We start from the raw sequence: 20,869 nt of genomic DNA on the forward strand, positions 1-20,869 counted from the left end.
CGTGCGCGATCGAAGTGGTCCCTGCGCGTGCGTGATCCACACCGACCCGGCGCACCTGCGCGCAGTTCAGGACCCGGGCGGGCGCGTCGGGCTGGCCCGGAGGGGCTCCAACTCTTCACGTGGATCACGTTCCAGGGTGCGCGCGGTCGGGCAAGTGCAGAATTGGTCCTTACAGAAAAGCTAAAGTGTTTCTAGGTACAAACCCTGGGCGCCAGGCCCTTGATGCTTAGAACAACCCAACGGGGTAGACTCGGAGCAGGAAAATGGCTTACTGATGCGAGGCCGGCGGCGGCCAGGTGGGAGAGGAGGACCCAGGGTGCTGACCATCACGCGCACCTGCGGGCCTCCTCGGTCAGCCTTTGAGGGTCTTCCTCGGTCTGCGGGCCTTCCAAAACGTCTGCCTTCGGCTCAGGTCATGGTCTCAGGGTTGTGGGATCGAGCCCTGCGTCGGCTCCCTGCTCCAGGGGAGCCTGCTTCTCCCTTTGCCCCCGTTCCCCCTGCTTGTGCCTGTCTCTCCCTCTCAAAGGAGCAAATAAAATCTTAAAATCTTAAAAAGAAATAAAAAGATGAATACCCAACTTTTGTAGCAACATGGACGGGACTGGAGGAGATGATGCTGAGTGAAATAAGTCAAGCAGAGAGAGTCAATTATCATCTGGTTTCACTTATTTGTGGAGCATAACAAATAGCATGGAGGACATGGGGAGATGGAGAGGAGAAGGGAGTTGGGGGAAATTGGAAGGCGAGGTGAACCATGAGAGACTGTGGACTCTGAAAAACAATCTGAGGGGTTTGAAGGGGCAGGGAGGTCGGGGTACCAGGTGGTGGGTAATAGAGAGGGCACAGACTGCATGGAGCACTGGGTGTGTGCAGAAACAATACTGTTACGCTGAAAATAAATATAAATAAATAAATAAAAAGAAATGAAAAGAATCCTAACCATAACTACTTACATTTTTACCCAAAGCCTCTTGGCTTGTGAACCTTGGCTCTCTCCCACGGCTTTCTCTCACGTTTTCGGACACTCTCTGATTGTTCTCCCTCATTCTGGAGACTGACGCCTGAAACTGCCTCCAGCTCACCCTCCAGCTTCTGCTCTCCTGTCAGCCCTCTCACTGTCCCGCTAATCCAGGCTCCTCGTCACAGACAGGAAACAAGGATTCGGGAAAGCTCGGGTCGTTTGCTTGAGACCTTGGAGACCTGCGCGGTGGAGCGGATCTCACACTCTCACAAGTTCGCTGGCCAGCACGGTGCCTCTTCAAGACATGGACTGGGTCTAGGAAAAAGGTCTATTTCCATTTGTGGTAGTGTTGGAGGCTAAATTCTTCCCAAAGCCTCTAACTAGAAAAGCTAGGTCTTTGCTTAAAACCAGAACAAAGCAAAAACTAGTGAACACTCTACTTTTCAGAGCGTCTGGGCCGTAGAAAGTTAGCGACATCCTCAACTGTTCCTCCTGCGTCACGGCGCGCCGAGATTCTGGGCGGGTTGTTTTGCTGCAGGGGAGCAACCGTGTCGGACCCCGTCGCAGGGATGCATGCTACACCTGGTGAGGTGACAGAAGTCCGCATCACCCGCCGCGGTTCACTTGGTTTCTGCACAGGCCGGTGCTAAGCTGAATGGGGTCACGAAAGGGAGCCCCATCCATCCCTGTGGCTTTTAAGTCTTCAAGGGTCTGACGGCTCGTTGTAGTCCTTCAGAGGTGGTATGGGTTTTGTTGCTTCTAATTGACTTTCTTGACAGAGAATGTAGGGAGGAGCTTTTCCAGAAACTTCCAATGGATCCTTCTGGCTCTAAGCCTCTAACTCCAGCAGTCAGCCAGCCCGGGGGAGAGTCTGACCAGAGAAATGGCCGCAGGATGGTCCATGGGCCCACCAGACCCGGCATGAGCTGCAGTCAGAGCCTTACTTACCTCTAACTTTCATAAGACTTCTTTCTTTTTTTTTTTTAAGTTTTTATTAAAAATTTTTATTTAAATTCTAGTTAATTAACACACAGTGGGAAAGGAGTTTCAGGTGAGGAGCTCCTTAATGTCACCCTTGTCTTTTGACTTTCACAGTGTGTCTTCGGTGGATGCTCGGCTGCCTTGAACGAATGACTTTCTTTCCACCAAAGTCCCAGTGTGGTTGACCAGCCCACTCCCCACTTCCCACAGCCCCAACCCTCTCGTGCCATCTACGTGTCACGGCCAGCTGATGGCCCTTTGCTCCTCAGCCATCTCTACTTCTCCGTCATCAACGGCAGAGAAGAGTCTTGGTAGCTGTGATGACACAGTGATACCAAGGGTCCTCTCTACCCCACTCCCAGCAGAAGCAAGCTTAACCCGGCATTCTTAGAAAGCGGAGCCTGAGAGCCGGAGAGAGGGCTAGACAGAGGGTTGGGGAGAGCAAAACAGGGAAAGGAGGGGAGACAACGCAAAGCTGGATTGCCAGCCAGGCAGAGACGAGAAACATCTTGTTTAGAGTGGGACCAGCTGAGGACACACTTGAACGGCGTCGTAACAACATCGCTCTGGGACAAGAGAGGGCGTTGCATTTACTCCTCTGTGTCTCTCACGTTGAAGACAATGGCTCCACCCGCGGCGGGGCTTCTCCCTCGCAGGCTGCCTCTGCGTGAGTTCTGAGTGAGGTCGACGGCAGAGCTGGACCCGCAACAGCAGAGGCGGCACCTGAGCCCTGAAGCGGGAAGCATGGGCCCAGGGAGGGCAGCCGGAAGGCGAGAAGCTGGCGTCAAAGCTGGAGAGAGTGGGTTCCTGCTGCTGTGGCTGGGAGGCCCGGAGGCTGGGGGCAGGTCTGCCGTGGTCCTGTTCATGGACGTCTACAGCTCAGCAGGGGCACTGTTAGGTACAAAACCAGCAGACATGCCTGCGAAAGTGCAGCATAACTTACAAAAAACCCCAAATGTAAGAAGTCAAAATGCATCGCCCGTGAACGAAGCGCAGAGACGTGGTGCCGGACGCAGCAAGGTAGACGCAGGAGGATATAAACCTGATCTCGTTCAGTTCCAGAATAGGTAGGTTTCATCTCAGAGGTTCAAAGTCAGTGTGCCGGTTGCCTCTGGGGAACAGAGAACGGGTAGAGAACGTGGCTGGCTGCGTCTCCAGCCTCCGTCAGCACCAGCCCACGCACTCTCCTGCTACTCTGGGGGGCTCTGGCGGTGGCTTGCTGTTCCCACTTATCCCGTTTCTTTGTCCAGTGGGAGCCATATTGCCCGGGAGCTCTGCCTCTCCCCCAGACCGGACCTCAGCTGAGGATGGATCCACCCTGAGGTACAGACGCCTGGCCCCATGCCTTCTGGTAGGGCCGACCATGATGCAGGATTCGCTCCAGAGCCCTTGCTCATGGGATTGGAGCCATCTGGGACCGCATTCTTTAGCTGCAGAATGCTCTAGAATGTTTTGCCAATCTTCTCCTGAGAACCCCCCGCCCCCAATGGCCCCACTGAGGTATTCCTGTTTCAGGCTCTGAGTCTCATGGGCTAGGCAGAGAGTGTTGAGCGGGATCTCGAGGCGATGCTGCACTCCTTCATCCTGGGGGAGAGTTACATGGGCTGTTCACGTTGTCATAACTCAGTGACAGGACTTAGTGATTGACATCTGCACATTTCTCTGTACTTATGCGACGTACACTTCAGTATCAAAATGTTCATTAGAAGAGGGGAGACTTGGCCAAAGGAGAGGTGACACGTCTTTCCAAATTCTTGAGTCAAGAGCTGCTTGCCTCGGAACCGTGAGTACCTTATAATATTCGTATTAGGAAATTCCGCACACACCATGAACACGCCCCCCCACCCCATGGGCTGAGCTACTACTGGGGACCCCGCTGACATTAACATTCCCCCAGACAAGGCATGAAAACCTCCATAAAGAAAAACTAGGTTGTGTGGCCTTAACAAAATCCAGACTCTTAGTGGTCTAGAACCACCACAGTTTACTTCTTAAGCAAACTCTACTGAGGTTCAGAGTAATTGTCTTGAGTGGTGGCCTGAGAATTCTGGTTTCTTCCATCTCGTGGAAGCTCCCTCTGGGCTTCTGCGATCCCCATGGCAAGGTGGGGCCGCCAGAGAAGTTTGCACCAGTGGTTGCATGTTTCCATCTGGGGCGATACGGGTCCCCCACCATGCCCTAGTCCCCTCTCCTCCACAATGGCAGGGAGTGGGACCCCAGGACAGCAGAGCCCCCAACGTGCTCAGAGGGAGAAGTATCTACCAATAGCCAATTTTGGAATCTTTACACGGGACCCAGGAAGTAGGTTTTAACCTCTTCTACAGGATGTAAATTCCATGAAAATAGGGGAATAGTCCAACTTTTTGCATATCCTAGCTCCCCATGTGAATATTCTACGTATTTGTCTATTCCCACTTCAAATTTGAATGCTAATCTTTGGAAGTATGTCTTTATCATCAGGAAATAATCATGTAATAAATGTACTAGAAAGTATATTAAACAGTAACGACACGGAAGGCTTTATTTGAAACACAAGTGCTTTATTTTCTGTAATCAAAGTTGTTCCTTGCATATGAGGATGGTCTAGTGGCTGCTTCTGTGTTCAGGAGCTATTTCTGCTCTGGTCTGCTGTCTTGAAGAGCTGCACTCCAGGGTCAATGTCAGGGTCCTATACTTTGGAAAAGCTTTTTTTTTTTTCTTTGCAAAACTGGTCCATTTGAATCCACAAGCCGTAAAGCCCGACCGTTCTTAGCTCAGCTGTGGGGCTGAGTTACAGGAGTGTGTGTCACGTCGCACTCCTAGGCGTAAAGAGTAAGTGCAAAAGGAGGTATTGGGATGAAACACTTAATAGCTCTGATTTTATGTAAGCAAATGACTCTTCAGGAAGACGCCTCCTTGGGCTCTTGACGTGTATTTCTCTGGGGCGACAGTCAGTCATCTCCGTTAGCAGTGGAACCAACTATTAACTCTGTCGATACTCAGAATCCTCTGGGTCCGAAGATCGAATTGGTACTGTGTCGTCCCATGCACGATGTAGAGGAACCCTAGAAATAAGCAGACGAGACTCACTACTCTACCCACATGATTTCAGGTGGGACCTGAATTCTGGAAAAATCCTGCCATCTGTGAGGACAAATATTTTGGGCCCTCGCTCTTCCAAATAACTGCGTTGACACTGTTCTGTGACAGCGAGGTGGAGGAAAGAAATAGACACATTTACTTACCGTGTTTCTGGAACGCAGCATCAACTTTATGGCCAATGCCAGGAAAGTCAGCTGCGATCGCTCTGGGGTAACCTGCGTCCATGGAACGCTTATACTCGTCATACCTGGTCAAAACAGTGATTGAAAATGTCAGAACGTGCTAAGTGTGTAGACTTCTCAAAGGCATTACGGGGACTTTGGTAGCGGGACTCTTAGAGGAACTTTCAACCCCATAGATCTTGTCTAGTATGGGGGAGGGGGAGGTAGGACGCTGGGTGAAGAGCAGAACTTTAAAGTCCGTGTCAATGCCAACAACTAATTCTAATCCTCCAGGAGGTGCCGCCCATTGTCCTGCTAAGGTAAACTGCGGTGAAAGATACACTCCTGTTGGCAGAAGGGGCTCTGTGAAGGTAGACGCCCCTCCTCAGCTGTCCTTTTCCAAATTCAGCCCCACGTGTTCACTGCATCCCCACTGCAGGGGCTGCGTAACGGTCGCCAGCCACAGACTTGGCGGCTGGACTGCTGGGCCGTCGGAGACTCATTTGGCTATGGTTCGATCTAGAAGGTTCTCTCTAGCTAGAAAGAGGTGCTGCGCAAACATGTTCTATGCTCAATCTTTACCTCCAGTATTTGTTAGCAACAAAGAAGTAGGTTTTCCCGGTTTCTTCATCAGAAACAGCAGCATCGATGTTCTTCACGGTTTGAGGGAAGCCGAAGGATTGGTAGATGTCCTTGGGGTATCCGTACAGCATTTCCTGTCCCTGAACGGCCCAGTACTGATTACCTGCCAATCAAAAAAAAAAAAAAAAACAAAAAACAAAGGATGGAAACACTTGTCCTGGACAACAGAAGACAGCGAGCCCACTCCAGCGTCCTGGCCGCACATAAGACTGTCTAGAGAGATTCTTAAAGATACCGATGCCAGTATCATATACCAGATCACTTAAATTTATATACACTTTGAAGTTTCCTACATCATTTGAATCTGCAGTGAGCTTGGAGGGCGACTGGCCTGTGGGGCTGAGAGTGTCTTCCCAAAGCCAGTTGCGGCCTCGACCACATTCTTGCCCGTGCTGCATCCGGTGGCGATACGGGGCTCCCTGCTCTGGCAGCCTAGGGCTGGGCACAGTCACACCAGTGGTTTCCCAAAGGCCAGGGGGTCGTAATGACTCACAGGCTGTAACGACATGCAACCTCTGTAAATAAGAACCACCGTGTCTCACTAGAATACGGCACCAAATAGCCAGTGGTTGCTGGCTCCAGATCTGTGTGTTCATACTCAATAGCCCACGTCACATAAAATGGGTCTTAGACCTTGAAGCCGGGATGATCCTCACGGCACAAATACACTCATTTGCCCCTTATGAGAAAGCGGCTTGAAATTTTGTGCCTCTAAAATCCTGTTTAACTTTGTGATAGAAGGGCCAGAAAGCCTGTGTCAATATTTTCTCCCCGTCCAAAGCGCAGTCAGTCCTTCGGCAGGGTCAAGCACTCGAATGCTCGTGTGTACAAGGCCAGACATCTGTCTGCAGAAGTACCGGCGTTTGGCACAGTGTCTTCCAAGCCAAGAGCCCATCATTATTTTCATTCTGATGGAATAAGAAAAGTCTGTCCCACTTGATCACGGTAGGGCTCGTCGTATTTTAACGTACAAATTGCCTGGGAATCTTGTTAGAATTCTGGAAGGTCTGGAGTGGGAGCCGATCTTGTGGATGGCCCTTGAGCACATTGTGCTAAGTGAGAGTCTGGGTCTCTAACAGACCCCCGCCGGGGTTGTCGATGCTGCTGGTCTGAGGACCCTACTTTGACAGCTGGCTCTCCCTCCCTCAGGAGACCCACTGGTATGAAAATAGACTCCAGGAAATCTGGACACTCCAATGCTTCTGTGTCATCTGCTCTATTCTGTGGGTCCCAGGGGGGGTATGTAAGTAGTTTGCAGAGAAAACACTTTCCTAAGCCAGGTTCGTGGCCCCGCAGAGCACCCACAGATACACTTTCTATCTAAAATGACTCAGAAATGCACGGGGTAATGCTTAGGTAAGGGACTGGACTCCCATCGGTGTGGGAAGTGAGAGCGTCAGATTTTCCAAAGGCCACCGAGAGAAAGCGGCCAGAGCTCACTCATTTCTCAGCCCCAAAATGGGAATCCACAGAAACGGGACCCCTGGGGGAAGCGTTACCTTTGAAAAACCGGATCTCATCTCTCTCAGAGAATTCATAAGCAGCCTGAAGCCCACTCGGCAGCTCTGGCCAGAAAGTAGAAATGAAATTGAGCTCAACTTCCGGGTAGAAGGGGTTTTGGCGCATGTAGAACCTGATGTAGAAAAAAAACGGCAAAGGTTTTGATCTCCTGGATGCGGGGGTGGGGGGGGGGCTGACCTTTAGCAAGCACGACGGCCCAGCCAACCTCGAGAGCATGAACAGTCACATGTAGCGAATCAGTACAAAGGGACGGGCGGCGCGTGAATTCCGCAGTGAAACCGCTGGCTTTGGCGGCGTCTGGAGCCGGAGCCGGACACCCGCGCCGCAGCCCACCGCGGGTGGCCGACACCCCGTGCAGACGGGGCAGCAGGGCCTCTCCCTTGCACCTTCTACCCCCCGACCTGAGAGCCTGGCCCTCTCACCTCACCGATGAGAGATCAAGGGCGGCGAGGGGAAGGAGCTGTTTACGGCCACGTTTGTGATAAGATAGAGGCAAAGGTTAATTTTAGACCCAGAGTTGGCAGCCACTCTGTTCCTCCTCCTCCGGTTGGACCTACAGTCCACGGGGGACACCAAGGCCCCCGCCGGTGGAACCTGCTGGGCAGCTCTGATCCCACCTCGACTGCTGGGATACCCTGGGCAAGGCTGTTGCGGTCTCTAGCCTCCCACGGCTTCAGGACGTGGTCACACATGGATGCTCAGTGTCCTTTCAGTTCCTGAGAATCCTAGGCCTGTGTCTGTTCCTTGCAGAAATCTCTTGAGTCCTTGCTTTGAGAGGCATGTCCTGCCCTACCAAAACCTTTCCTTTCAGACCCACTCTTTCGGTAGCCCCTGCCCAGCTCTGAGCCGCAGCTGCTAGGGTTTGCACCCAGCCTTTTCCTTCGTAGGGGGAGGATGGCAAGCATCTGGAACCAACGCCTTCTACTCTCGCGTGGGTCTGACCAGAGTGACCAAACTGTGCGGACCAGACCCCAGGAACAGCAGCTAAGACGTTGAGCCAATCCGAACCCCCTCCTTTCTCTGTGCTGACGCGCCGGCCCGGCCTCTGTCCCCATCCCAGGGACAGCATCTTCCAGAAAAGGACCTACTATTCCTGCACACGGTCCTTTAGGAATCAGGGTGGCACAGGCAGCAGGCCTGGGCCTTGCATGTGAGGTGATCCTGGCATCTTTGAGCCCCCACGCTGCGGAGGGGGCGCCAGAACTCTCCTGTGGTGAGAGAAGCCTGCGGGGACCACCCGTATGTGCTCGCGGGAGGGTCCTCGTGAACTCCTGGAGGTTTTCCCCACGGTGGCTCCTCCCCTTCTCTAGGTCTCTGCAGGTCACGGGCTTGGGCTGGGGGCATCTTCAGTGGGACAGAGCGGCTGCATGGCCCTGCTCAGCATCACGGGCTGTTTCTCCTGAGAAGGACCCTCCTGCATTCACGGTTCATCGTGAAGAGCGGCGTTGGCGAGGAGAGCTCGGGGTGGGAGTCAGAGCAGCTACTGCTCCGTCACCAGAGAACTCTGTGCCCTGAAAGGATCTCTTTCCTTCTCCCTGCTTTACTTTACTGATCTGTGAAACGGGACTCTATCCACTGAATTTTCTACTTCAGTGGTATTTTTGTCTGAGAACCGAACAACAGAGTACATGCGGGGAAAGGCTGTTACGAGCTCATCGCTCTGTGCTGGTGTGTGTAACTGCTTGCAGTTCCTTGTAATTCTAACTGTACGTACATGAAAGTGCAGGATGAACACTATGTGTGCGCCCATGGCCGTGAGAGCCGTGTTGTCACAAGCACAAGGCACAGGGATGTCCTACCTGTCTTTAAAGAACATCAGTTCTCCCCGAACCGTAGAGATAGCATCGAAGACTAGGTTACTGTCACACACTTGTGGTGTCTGGGGGCCTGTTGGCTGGACGGGATTGGGAGAAGGTCCTAAAAGAAAAAGAGACATGGGGTTAGTTCTGCCTGGTCTCGCACAGCTTCTTAAAGGAGGCAGCCAACAGCTGTTCTAACGGCCCCTCATCCCTAGTTTTCTGTCCACTCACCATATATGGCCTGGATGGCATTGATGTCATCCTGAGACAGCTGGACATGGTCTTCGTACATGTAGTTGGGGTACATCAGAGCCCCGATATCAGTAGAATGAGAAAGTCCAAGGGAATGACCCAACTCATGAGCGGCCACGCGATAGAGGTTGTAATCTAAAAGGTCCAATAAAGCCATTAATGACTGTTCGCAGTGTTCTCCGTTGAGGGACCTGGCATGAAAGAGCTAGAAAGCCTTTCCCCAAGGGGGGAGGACTGGAGGCTGTTATTGACAGGGAAGACACAGGCTAAAACCCAAGCTCTGTGTGTGCACTGATACAATGAGAAAGTAAGCTCGGCCGATTCTGCGTCGCGCGCAGACCGGTCTTGGATGCGTTCCTGAGTACTAGCTCACGGAGACGCAGTGGAGTTCTGGCAACGATTTTTTCTTCCTATCTACAAACTCATACATGCCTATGCTAGAAATTTCGGAAAATACAATCTCTCCTCCCTTAATTTTCACATACTCCTACTAACACTGTTAAATTGTGGCACATCCTTCTAATAAAAAAATGATTCTATTGTAGATGCCCACAAGAAAAACATTAAGATTTTCAACATTGTCTTAACAGAAATTTTGGAGCAGGCTGTTGGCAGCCAACAAGATGACATTACTAACAAAACCAGCCTTCTCTTCCGGTTGTCACATGTATCATTCATTTCGTAAGCGGCAGTAGAAAATGCCTCCTTTACAAATGCGTTCTTTCCGTTAAGCCAAACAGGATTCCCATGGAGCGAGAAGGGAGGGGGAGATCGGGAGAGGCCAGACGAGTCGACTCACTTCTGTAATCCTTGGTCCAGCTTTCGTCTTCATCAAAGTGAGCATCTCCTCCAAGATTCGGGCCTGGTGGGAAAGCGTGAGCGAGGATTCCGTCGGGTCCGTCAAAGGGAGAATTGTCATAGTGATCTGCCAGAAACAGAATGCGAGACACGTCCTTCTTGGTTCCCAGTCAGGCTAACCCAGGAGAGAAAGCACTGGCCGGCTGAGAGGACAACAGACTTCCACCAGATGGGATCTCGTTTCCCTCCTTAAGCCTACAAAGTCAACACCACTTCTGAACCAGCAACTCCAGCCGCAAAGATGAAGGGGTGTGGGGCACGTGGGACTTAGGGTGAGAGTGCTGCTGTGCGGCCAGAAGCGCTTACCTCCCCTGACAAAGGATATCATTATGTCCGCTTGGCCCTCCAAGACCCTGGTGAAGGTCAGGGGTGAGACATTACTCCAGAGCTGAAAGGCTCTGTCAATGGCACTGTCCACGTCTGCTCTTGACAAATCTGGTGTGTAGTTTTCAATCCTTAAAATGGAATAAAAAAGAGACATAAGGACTCATGGCTCATGGCTCTGCTGGGAGACGGCGCCCTCGCTCTGGTGCCCGTCTGTTTACCTGTAGGTCAGGTGGGTGTGCTCCCAGCGGAGGGTCCTCTCACCGAGGGCGTACGGAGCCACGTCAGGCACCCCACATCGGGGCTGCCTCATCAAAGCCAGGGTGTCGGCGTCCACCTTCCCCGTCACCTTCAGCCCAAAGAATGCCTGCATCTGCTTCAGCTTCTCGGCCACCAGACTGCTGTTCCTCTGCCTTGGGATTTGCTTCCCATCACTCTTCAGGTTGTAGTAGTTTTCCAGGTATTTCTGATGAAAGATAAAATTATTGAAATGCTGGATGAGAACTCTTTCTCATTTCTCAAGACTGGCAGTAAGAAGCCCTAGCTACAGCGGAGAACCACTTCTAAAGACCGTGTTTCGATTTCATGGTGGAAATCCTGATGGGTGGAGACGAGTCCCCAGTAGAAATCTCCCTGGCACTAGGGAGCACGCAGTCCGAATGACAGTTCATGGGGACATCTGCATACGTCCCTTAGCCCCCACTCACCTCCAGCTGGAAAGAGAAGAGGAGACCCTGTGCATGGCTGGACAGAGTTTTGGGGAAAGAGCCCTTTCTACCAAAAATTTCTCTTTGGAAGAAATCCACCCTTCTGTAAAATCCTTTACACTATGACTGCTACTCTGTACCACTGAGCAAAAATGCAAATAAAGGCTCCTGCCTTTGTGCTGTGTGAAATTCTGCTTTTACCTGAACCAGCTCCGTGTCCTGCTCTTGTGCTCCCGAGGTCGTGGCGGGGAAGCCGTGGGACCCCACGCCCCAGAGCAGCAGCAGCAGCAGAGGGAGGCTGGGCATGCTGGCCTTCATGCTCCTGCCCCGCTGGAGAACTGTGAGGCTCCCCACCTGCAGTTCCAGCACCTCGACGAGGAAGCTCCCTCTTTATATACAGTTCGGTGCTTCCAGAAAGCCCGAGGCTGGCTGACTCATGCTCCATAATATCCTCTTTGATTAGCGATGAATAGCTCTCGCGATTATCAGAAACGGTGACGCCTGCAGATTATTTAGATTCTCTTGGTGTTGCAATCTTATGATTAATACCAAACAGGACGTGTGGGAAGGAGGCACAAGACAGTTGTTTGCCTCAGTCCCTTTCTACCCTGTTGGGCATCGTGTAGAGGGCTCCAGGAGCACTTGGAAATGGAGGCTTTGCCCCTTGATCCTGCTGGCCGTGAGGTGCGCCGGGTGGCCCCCAGCCCCTGATCCCCAGGCAGAGGGCAGAGGGGCTGACCTGTGGCTGTGTTGTGTGGTTGTTCAGGGCCCGCACTGCCCAAGTCCGCAGCCCTGCAGGTGCTTGCCGTGGGGTGGTTATCCCGGCCTCCTCTGCTAAGTCTCCCGGAACACCTTCTCCAGGGTCCCACAGTTGCTCTCTACCTTTATTCAGCCCCAGGGGTGAAGACCTTGGTTGAGAAACCCCTGCCCACAAGTGGGACATGTGGTAATTCACACCCTGCGTAGACCCTGCACACTGGCATCATGGGACACACAGGATCCTTCTCTGAAACCCGTCGGAACGTACCAGGGGAGGCTGGGGCTGGTGGCCCACCAAGTCTTATTGTCTTATTGGGAGTCTGCTGTCTTATTTTTCTTAAAGATTTTATTTCTTTATCTGACAGAGAGAGAGCAGAAGCAGGGAGAGCAACAGAGGGAGTGGGAGAAGCAGGCTCCCCGCTGAGCAAGGAGCCCTAGTCAGGGCTCGATCCCAGGACCCTGGGATCATGACCGGAGCCAAAGGCAGACGCTTAATGACAGAGCCACCTGGGTGCCCCAAGTTTTGCCTCGTTAGAGGCTCTCCTATCTGTAACATCAGGGTTTAGTGGCTTATTATTTTCCATGCATGTCAAAATAAATTTATGACTATGAAATGAAAACTGTGCCTTTCTGTATCCCTGTGTCATATTAGAGTGTTTTTTGGGGGTGACCTTTCTACCAGTGGTGAGAAAAGATGATGGAAATCTGTGGCTTCCTCTACTCATGCCCAACCCTCCTGCCTAGAAAGTGTTGAATGAGATGTAAAGTCCGCACCACTTGCCTCCCCGCCAGCAGCTGCCGGGCCCCCCGCCTTCCCACCTGTCAAACTTTCTCACCTCGCCAGCTTCCGACTTCCGTTCTCCTTGCCACACAAAGCACCACGTCTTGTCCATAAATGTTGCTTCAGTGTATTTTGGATTGGTGTGGAAGGGCTCATTTCCTCCTTAATTGTCTGACCGCAACTTCCTCATCAATGTGGAGCAACTCATGAGTTAGAGACAGTAAGAGGAACTGGAAGAAATTCTCAGGAGGCTGGTGCCCTCTCCTTGCCCCCCGCATCCGCGGGAGCGAGTGGTACAGTGGGACGGGGACCTCAGGGCACCAGCGACTGAACTGACTTCAGTGCAGGCCACGGAAATCCTGCCAGAGCCCCTCCACGCTAGAGCTCGCAGTTAAAGTCAAGGGGTAGCAGACACGCCCTGACTCTTGCTTGGGGAGTCTGGCCGGTGTGAGGAGGCTGCACGCCGCTCCAGGGGGCGGTGGGAAGCCAGGTGCCCGCGGTAGCTCGAGGGCATGTGAGCGTCGGGGGCTGGGCCCGGAATTACAACGGAGCCCGGGGCAGAGGCTCTTCTGACGTCCCGCGGGGTAGGGCTCTGCACAGACTGTGGTCGGCGCGTCCTCCAATGTTTGCGGACCCTCATGTCCTTCAAACAAACATTTTGTTTGTCCACAAACGAAATCCCTTTTGGGAAGCCAACCCGTAAGCTGATGAGAGCAGAAGTGCCCTCTGGAAAGTGGGAAATGGGGCCTGAGCGTCCTGCCTCCCTCCCGCCCACGGGGTCCCCCGTCCCCTGTCCTCCGGCGAGGCCCCCACTGTCCCATGTCCGTGCAGTGAAACGCGGGAACCCGGCGTCCGGCCCAGCAGCCCTACTCCCAGAAGAAAAGATGCGAACAGAGAGAGAGAGGTCGCCCGCGGGCCAGGAGTCACAGCTCTTCAGGGCCGGGGTGTCGCGGCCTGGGGAGAGCGCGAGGAGCTTGGCTCTTGCCTTCTGCTCCGGGTCTGGGGGCGCAGCTCTGGCCTGAGAGCCGCACGCATTTCCTCGCAGCTTCAGGAATGCGGCCGCGGGTGCAGACTGGTCACCGAAACAGCTGTTTGTGCAGTTTTCTCCCCAAAGGACAAAGGATTTTTTAAAATTAAGCTCTGGGTAGGCAGCCGGCCTCAAAGACTCAAGGGGTCCTGAGTCTTGAACTTCCCAGGGAGGTGCTCAGATTACCGCCGGCGCGTGCTGCGGCCCGAGCGGAAGGAAGACAGAACCATCTCGACCGAAAGCTGGGGGTCAAGTCCTGCCAGGGTCCCGCGGCTCCCCAGAAGCTCAGGACAGTTCAAATGGCGTCATCTGCTCCTCAGCTTCGGAAGCTTCTTCCCGGGGGGCTCTGTCCATCCCTCTGGCCCCCGATGGCCTGCAGTTTGGCGGAAATCACTCCTCCGTCCCGTGCTCCCCAGGAGGATGGCGGACTCAGGGGAACTCAGACTCGAGACTGCGGTGGCCTCCACGGGCTCCTGACTATCTCCAAACAGGCAACGTGTTTCCCAAGTCCTCTCGGTCGCTTCACGCTGGCTGCTTCGGGGAGCAACTCAGACATGCTCCTGTTTTTCCATATTAAGTTCCGTCCTGGAAGAGCCATCTCGCCTCACATTTTTCCCACACTTGGAAATTCAGCCTTTTCATTTGATAATTCAACAGGAGTGTCAGATTTTTTTTTCCTGCTAGTTTTTTGGTCCTAAAAGTCGTGAAATGACCTTCAGCAGAATCTTTAAATATTTAATGCTGTTTTGCTTGGGGAGTAACGTGAAGGACGGCTTTGCCCCATGCAGTATGTTCTCCTTACGAATGGCCAACCATGGCCAACCAGCGTGTGTGTGTGTGAGTGTGCGCGCGTGTGTGCACGCATCGGAGTGCACCTGTCGTCCTTCCGTCGTCATGGCTACCTTCCAGGCGGAGATGCCTGACATCGTCCCACACGGTCGCGTGCGTGTACCTCCAGTCCACAGCCTTCATGGTGCCCTGTCGCCAGATGCCACACACAGGCTCTGGGTAAGGGACTTTACCTCCTACCAGAGAAGGTGTCATGGGATGCGAGGCTGGTTCCGTGGGCTCTGTCATGCCATAGTGGCGTGTCCATGCCACCATCCAGACCCTCGCGTCTGAGAGGATCTTCCTGAACCCTGATGTCCCTGTGTGCCTGACGCTGGAAAACCTCTCTTCATTCTAACGGGAGGTCAGTGTGGAAAAGGCAGGGAGGTGGCGCAGCCCGTCGGTGTGTAGGCTGACGCCCTCCCCTGTGATGGCCACTCTTCTCGCTTTGCTGTCAGCAGCTCCTTGCGTGTAAATGTCTTCCCTCACGCTGAGAACTTGTCTGCTCTGTGGACCAGATTGATGACTGCAGCTCCCCAAACATCTCTCTGCTCTTCACCGTCTACCTTATTGTTGAAGCTTGACCCTGACTTTGATCCCTGGCCCCGGGCTCTCCGCGGTGACATGAACGTCCACCATGGGGTCAAATGGCTTCCTCGGTCTACGGTGCCCCGACCCTGCCTGCATTGTCTTGGACAGACCCTCCTCTCCTTGGCTCAGGAGTCTCCACACTTTGCTTTTTCTCCCTGTACTTTCTGATCGCCTCCTCTTCTCGGCGCGGTCTCTCCCTTTTCCCTTCCGGAATCTCTCTGTTCGCTCAGGCCCTGCGCGGAGCCCTCGTCTCTCACCTCTGGCCACTTACTACCCAGGGCAGGGCTCTCTCCTCCTGCAAGCTCAGCCTGCAGCCTCAGGACCGTTCCTCCCGGAACACAGGCCCTAGCCTCTGGCCGCCGGGATAGCTCCACCTGGAGGTGGCATCGTTTCCTTTGGAGCTGGACTCACTCACTGTTTAACTTCCTACCTGGAACAGAGCTTCCTAAACCACAGACGGGGGTTCAGACTGTGCCCCAACTACAGAGCCTGTGACTTGGTCTTTCTAGGTCTTTTTTTTTTTTTAATTGGTTTCAGATGTGGAGGTGACTCATCGGCTGTGCACAACACCCAGCGCTCGTTCCATCACGTGCCCCCATCATGTCTGTCCCCGGCCACCCATCCCCCCTTCCCTTCCCCTCCAGCAACCCTCCGCTTGTTTCCTATGATTAAGAGTCACACATGGTTTGTCTCTGTCTCTGTTTTCATCTAAGCAGTCTTTTTACGTCTTGGTTTTCCCACCTAAACCTGCCGGTGCCAGGCAGGTTTCAGAGATGAGACACACAGATCGGATGTACTGAGTCTGGTGGCTGGGACACGGTCTGCGGGAACGACATCAGTCCAGTAATTCTTTTTTTGGAATAAAATCCTTCCCTGGTTTCCTTTATTAACCAAAGCAGATGGCATGTGGAGAACGTACCATGCTCAGGCCCAGAGTGATGTCTGGGTTCTGCTTCCCTCTCTCGCACGCCAACCGACTTATACTGCTCCCCACATGTGCGCTGCACCCAGTTCTCTGCCCTGTCTAGGGTCATGACCCCTCTGTTCTGACGTCACAGAATGCTGCTGTCCCTCCAGGTCCCAGTCAAGGGCCACTTCATCTACAACTTTTCCTCTCTCCTCCGCACTCTGAGTTTTCACAAACCATTCCTCTTTCTTAAGGCAGTTTTCATAGTTTCCTTACCTTGACTTGACTCCCCTAACGGAATGCAGATTGCTGGGAAGAGGGCCGGCATTCTGTGTGCGCATTTCTGTCCACTTTCCAGGGCACGCCAGATTTGGATACCACTTCCTTGATATGGAACGTGTTAGGCTAAATTCTATGGGATAGAAAAATGGACACATTCATACTTCGGAGGGCGTCTCTTCTTTTGTTTTGTTTTTTTTTTTTTTTAAAGATTTTATTTATTTATTTGACAGACAGAGATCACAAGTAGGCAGAGAGGCAGGCAGAGAGAGACAGAGAGAGAGAGGGAAGCAGGCTTCCTGCGGAGCAGGGAGCCCGATGCGGGGCTCGATCCCAGGACCCTGAGATCACGACCCGAGCCGAATGCAGCAGCCCAAACCACTGAGCCACCCAGGCGCCCCGCGTCTCTTCTTTTGGAGAGATTTCTCTCACTTTGGTTTGGCTGGGAGGAGCCATAGCCACTCTGGGGGCTGAAATGGTTAAACCCAAGGACCAGAGTGAACTCCGGAAGAGATGGGAAGGCTCAGGTCACCGCAGCACATGTGGGTAAGAACACACCAGTTACCTATTCCCTGATTTTTCTATAAAAAACTGCCTGTGTATCAACGGAACTCAGTCTCGTTTACTAAATCGGCGTGATAGGCCCCCTGCTAGGAATTGCAAAACTAATCAGATCCCAGTTTTGCTCTCAGAAGGGAGTTCTCATGAAGGGGTTACGGCTTGATTGCTATGAAATCATTTCTCGAAGTAGCTGTTAAAAATTATAGGTGTAATTTATATTATATCAATGAATATTTATGTAGGCATAGATCTCCAAAAATTTTATGGGAGATAACAGAAAAAATAAGATTTGAAGCACAAGGATATACTTTTCAGCCAATGTACCCAGAAATCCACTAACGACCAAAACAAATCCAATTGTGGTCTCTTTTTGCCACTCACGTCAGCTCCCCTCTCCTGGTTCTGGTACTCAGTTCTGAGAAACCAGCACTGGTAACACATCTTGTCGTGTTGGTGTGAGCAGCTTCAGTGGGTGTGCTTGGAGAGACAGGTGGAGGGGGCACACAGGGGCTGCGTGCTTAGACATGTGTCTCGACTACCCTTCAGTAAGCCCCCTTGGAGGGTCTCCTGCTGGGTCCCGGGCAGCTGATGAGAGTGAAGGGCTCCCCAGCCATTCTGCACACTAAACCTCGAGTACGGGTCGGTTGGGATTCGGTGCAGCGGGAAAGACATGCAACTTGTCCATTTCAGGCTCTTCTTGCATCACACGGCAGAGAATTTCGGAGATTCACTCCATTCCAGGAAGGCGGGCAGTTCGCCAAGTCCTTGAATTGCCACATGAAATAATTTAATCTCAGAGATCAGTTGAAAGGTCATCAACTTCTGCTTCCCCATTTTAGCTTAGGTGACAACATAACAGCCATTGTGCTGGGGAAGCATCAGACTATTTTCTAAATGAATTACATGCGACCAGGACGGAACCTGGAACTCTGTGACTGGCTGAGCGCTAGAGAGGAGTTAGCCTTACTGTTTCCAGGTGCGGTTGTCCCTAACCAGCTGACTCCGACGTAAGGCACAGAGGTGCCTGTAGCTGACTCCTTTCAGCCCGAGTCTGCGGCAGCCTGAGCCTGACGTGGGCTCCATACAGAAACTCTCCTTAGGTGCATGTCCCAGAACACACGGCTTTCAAGAGGAGCAGGAGGATATGTACACATATGGTGGAGAGGGCATAAGGGTTTTTAGAGAAATTTACCCCAAAGGAAGAGCTAGAAGCTCTTAGAAGCTTCTATCCTAAAAGCTACACAGCTAGAACATTGGGGTGTTTTCTTCCTTGGCCTTGAGCTCAGCCTGAGGTCACAGACCCCATCAAATCCCCAGAGTCCTCTGTCCTCCTCCCTCCCAGGGCCCTGCTGTCCAGGCTGTGAGAACAAATCTGTGTCCTTGTTTACATGGAGGGTTAGCCCAGGCTCTGTATAAAGGCAGACCAGTGTGGACTGCATATTTTACAGGTAGATCTATATGGATCTTCATGACTCAGAATCTATAAACATGCTTGTGTGATTAACTTTATATGCATAAATACACTTAGCACAGTGTCTGCAGAAGAGTGCATACACGCAGTTCTATGGGGAACATATGTCATTGGATGATACATCGGACGGGATGTAAAATGGTATTTTGTCCCATAATGCCCCCTGAACTGACGAAGAACAGTGTGTTCCCGGTTCAGAGCTGTCTTTAGGACTGCAATCAAAAGCGACTTGATTAAAGGCAGTATCTCTTCCCAGCTTCTGGGAAACCTGAGGTCATTCTGGGAGGTTACATGACGTGTCTTCAACCAAGAAGGGAAAGGAAAATGTTTGGAAGGAAGCCTGAGGGACAGTAGCAGTTTCCTTAAACTGGAAAACGGAACATTGGGGCAGTCCCCCCAGGCCTAAAGACCAGCACTCCCCATCCTGCTCCTTGGAAGCTCCTGGGGGCGCCTGTCCAGTGGAATGAAGAGGCTGGGTTCCTTTGGCCTGGATGCACCCAAAATCCGGGGCGGGGGGACATGGAAACACACACTGTCTTCTCCAAGGCGCCGGTAGGTGGCGCAGCGGAGGTTTAAACCCCGTCCGCTTCCAAGGTCCACGTGCCTTCCAACACCAACGTTTAGTTACCAAACGTAGGCTTCCTAATTGCAGCCAGCGAGGATGGTTACCTTCCTCATACCTGGGGAGGGCATGTGTAAGAGAATTTTCTGCCACCTCCAAAAGGTGTGGTAGGAAAAGTTCAGAATTTTGAGTCAAATGACATAGGTTTGAATCACAGCTGAGCCATCTTGGCTGTTACCACTTGCAAAAAGGAAATGTATTGAACACCTAGCCCACGGGGTTCTGATGGGATTGAACTGGTCGGTACCTCGTAAAAGGCATGACTGCACATGGGGCTCCACAGCGATGTAAGGTAACTGGGGCTTCACAGACATGAAACTCAATTTCTGGGTCTACAGTTAGCATTTTCTAGAAACAGAAAGACCAATTTTTCTCTTAGAATATTAGCCAAAATACTACGCATGCATTATACATTTAATTGGCTCCCGTCGAAGGGCCCTCCAGAGAGCGTGGTTTAGTCGTGGACTGGTGATACGCAGACACAGAAACGGAACCCAGAACCAGAGGCAGGATTCTGACTGTGAAAGAAATTGCCTTTTTGCGTAAAGCAGATTTGAATTCAAAACTCGATGTTGCAGCTTTTTAGACCTGTAGCCTTGGGCATGTTAATCTTCTCAAAATCTCATTTTCTCCCACATAAAACGCAAACAATAATACCGAGGTTTCCCAGGACAGCTTTAGGGCTACGTGAATCCCCAAATAAAAATACACGTCATGTTCGTCTCGTAATAGTTGCTCAATGAGCATCCATTCCTCGTGAGGGGGGGAGACACCTGAGATCATCCACGTTAGGCATCCAGCACTGGCCATGAAGAGAGTGAAGTCCTATACTTTCCTGTGTTTTATTTCTTGGAAGCAAAACTCTTGCCACTATGAGTCCTGATGAGAACATGGCAAAATGCCAAACATGGCTAGTAAGAAACCATCGATAATGTAGATTAATAGCAATTCTTGAAGAAATTGTTGCTATGCCACGAGGTACAGCACGTCACTGGCCATAGCAGTTTTGGCTAAATGCCCATCATAAAAGCCATGGTGGTGAGTGACTCCTTGACTAGTTTGGAAGCTCGACCACGAGGCAGACACGCTATACAATGTTTCACCCTCCCCTTTGGCACGGGCTGCATGGGTCTCTAATCCCACACATCCAGGTGGCAGATTTCTCAGTTGCATAGACCATGGCCAGGAAGTCATGTAAAACACATACTCACCTTTGGTTTTATCTTGGGAAAGTGGACCAGTTTTCTCTTCGTCACGGAGGAGCTTTTATCGATAAATAAAGTTATGTTCTAAATCAGCTCTTGCTGTCGGTCTGTTCTGGGTGCGATCCACCCCCAACCCCGAAGTGGCTTTTCCCTATTGACTAACAGGGATCAAAGGACACTGGAACTGTGGATTCTTTGGTCAATCTGAAAGGCCAAAGCGCTTCTCCCCCAAACGCTGTGCCCCCAGTTTGAATGCTTGATAAACGTACTGTGCCTACAGGAGGTGATGCTCGCTGACGTGACCAGGTCGGTTGGTTGTAGCCTGATGACTTCCACGATGGATGTACTGCTGAATTACGCACGGACTGAATCCATCAATCAATTAATCAATTAACTAGTATGTTTGGGGGGTGTTTTCTCCGTTCTTATATTAATGGAAATGTAATGTTTTTAGGTATGTAATTCAAGTTGAATTCTTCTTATTCTTCCCTCTATGATGTAACTCAGAAAAAAACATCTTTTCTTCACCATAGTCAAACCAACTCTGTGTG

The 20,869-nt window shown here is 51.9% G+C and overlaps 1 protein-coding gene across 1 annotated transcript; it reads right to left on the reverse strand.

Moving 5' to 3' along the window:
* Positions 1–4,461: 4,461 nt before the first annotated feature.
* LOC131834650 (interstitial collagenase-like) lies at positions 4,462–11,668 on the reverse strand. The gene is made up of 10 exons (XM_059179321.1): positions 11,489–11,668; positions 10,802–11,046; positions 10,563–10,711; positions 10,198–10,323; positions 9,378–9,533; positions 9,147–9,264; positions 7,326–7,459; positions 5,767–5,929; positions 5,167–5,270; positions 4,462–4,986 (listed from the first exon to the last, which is right to left on the reverse strand). Exons 1-10 carry the CDS (start codon positions 11,603–11,605, stop codon positions 4,886–4,888), a joined length of 1,413 nt encoding a protein of 470 aa, XP_059035304.1. The 5' UTR covers positions 11,606–11,668; the 3' UTR covers positions 4,462–4,885.
* Between the last annotated feature and the right edge of the window lie 9,201 nt (positions 11,669–20,869).

The sequence above is a fragment of the Mustela lutreola genome, chromosome 1, assembly GCF_030435805.1.
Source record: "Mustela lutreola isolate mMusLut2 chromosome 1, mMusLut2.pri, whole genome shotgun sequence".
In the NCBI taxonomy this organism is placed as follows: Eukaryota; Metazoa; Chordata; class Mammalia; order Carnivora; family Mustelidae; genus Mustela; species Mustela lutreola.

Excerpts from the sequence above, each read along its gene's own strand:
- LOC131834650 (XM_059179321.1), bottom strand. The coding sequence starts at position 11,605 with ATGAAGGCCAGCATGCCCAGCCTCCCTCTGCTGCTGCTGCTGCTCTGG. Across the intron at positions 5,930-7,325 it reads TGAGATCCGGTTTTTCAAAG|GTAATCAGTACTGGGCCGTT; the intron begins GTAACGCTTCCC and ends TTTGATTGGCAG. Across the intron at positions 4,987-5,166 it reads TGCTGCGTTCCAGAAACACG|GGTTCCTCTACATCGTGCAT; the intron begins GTAAGTAAATGT and ends GCTTATTTCTAG.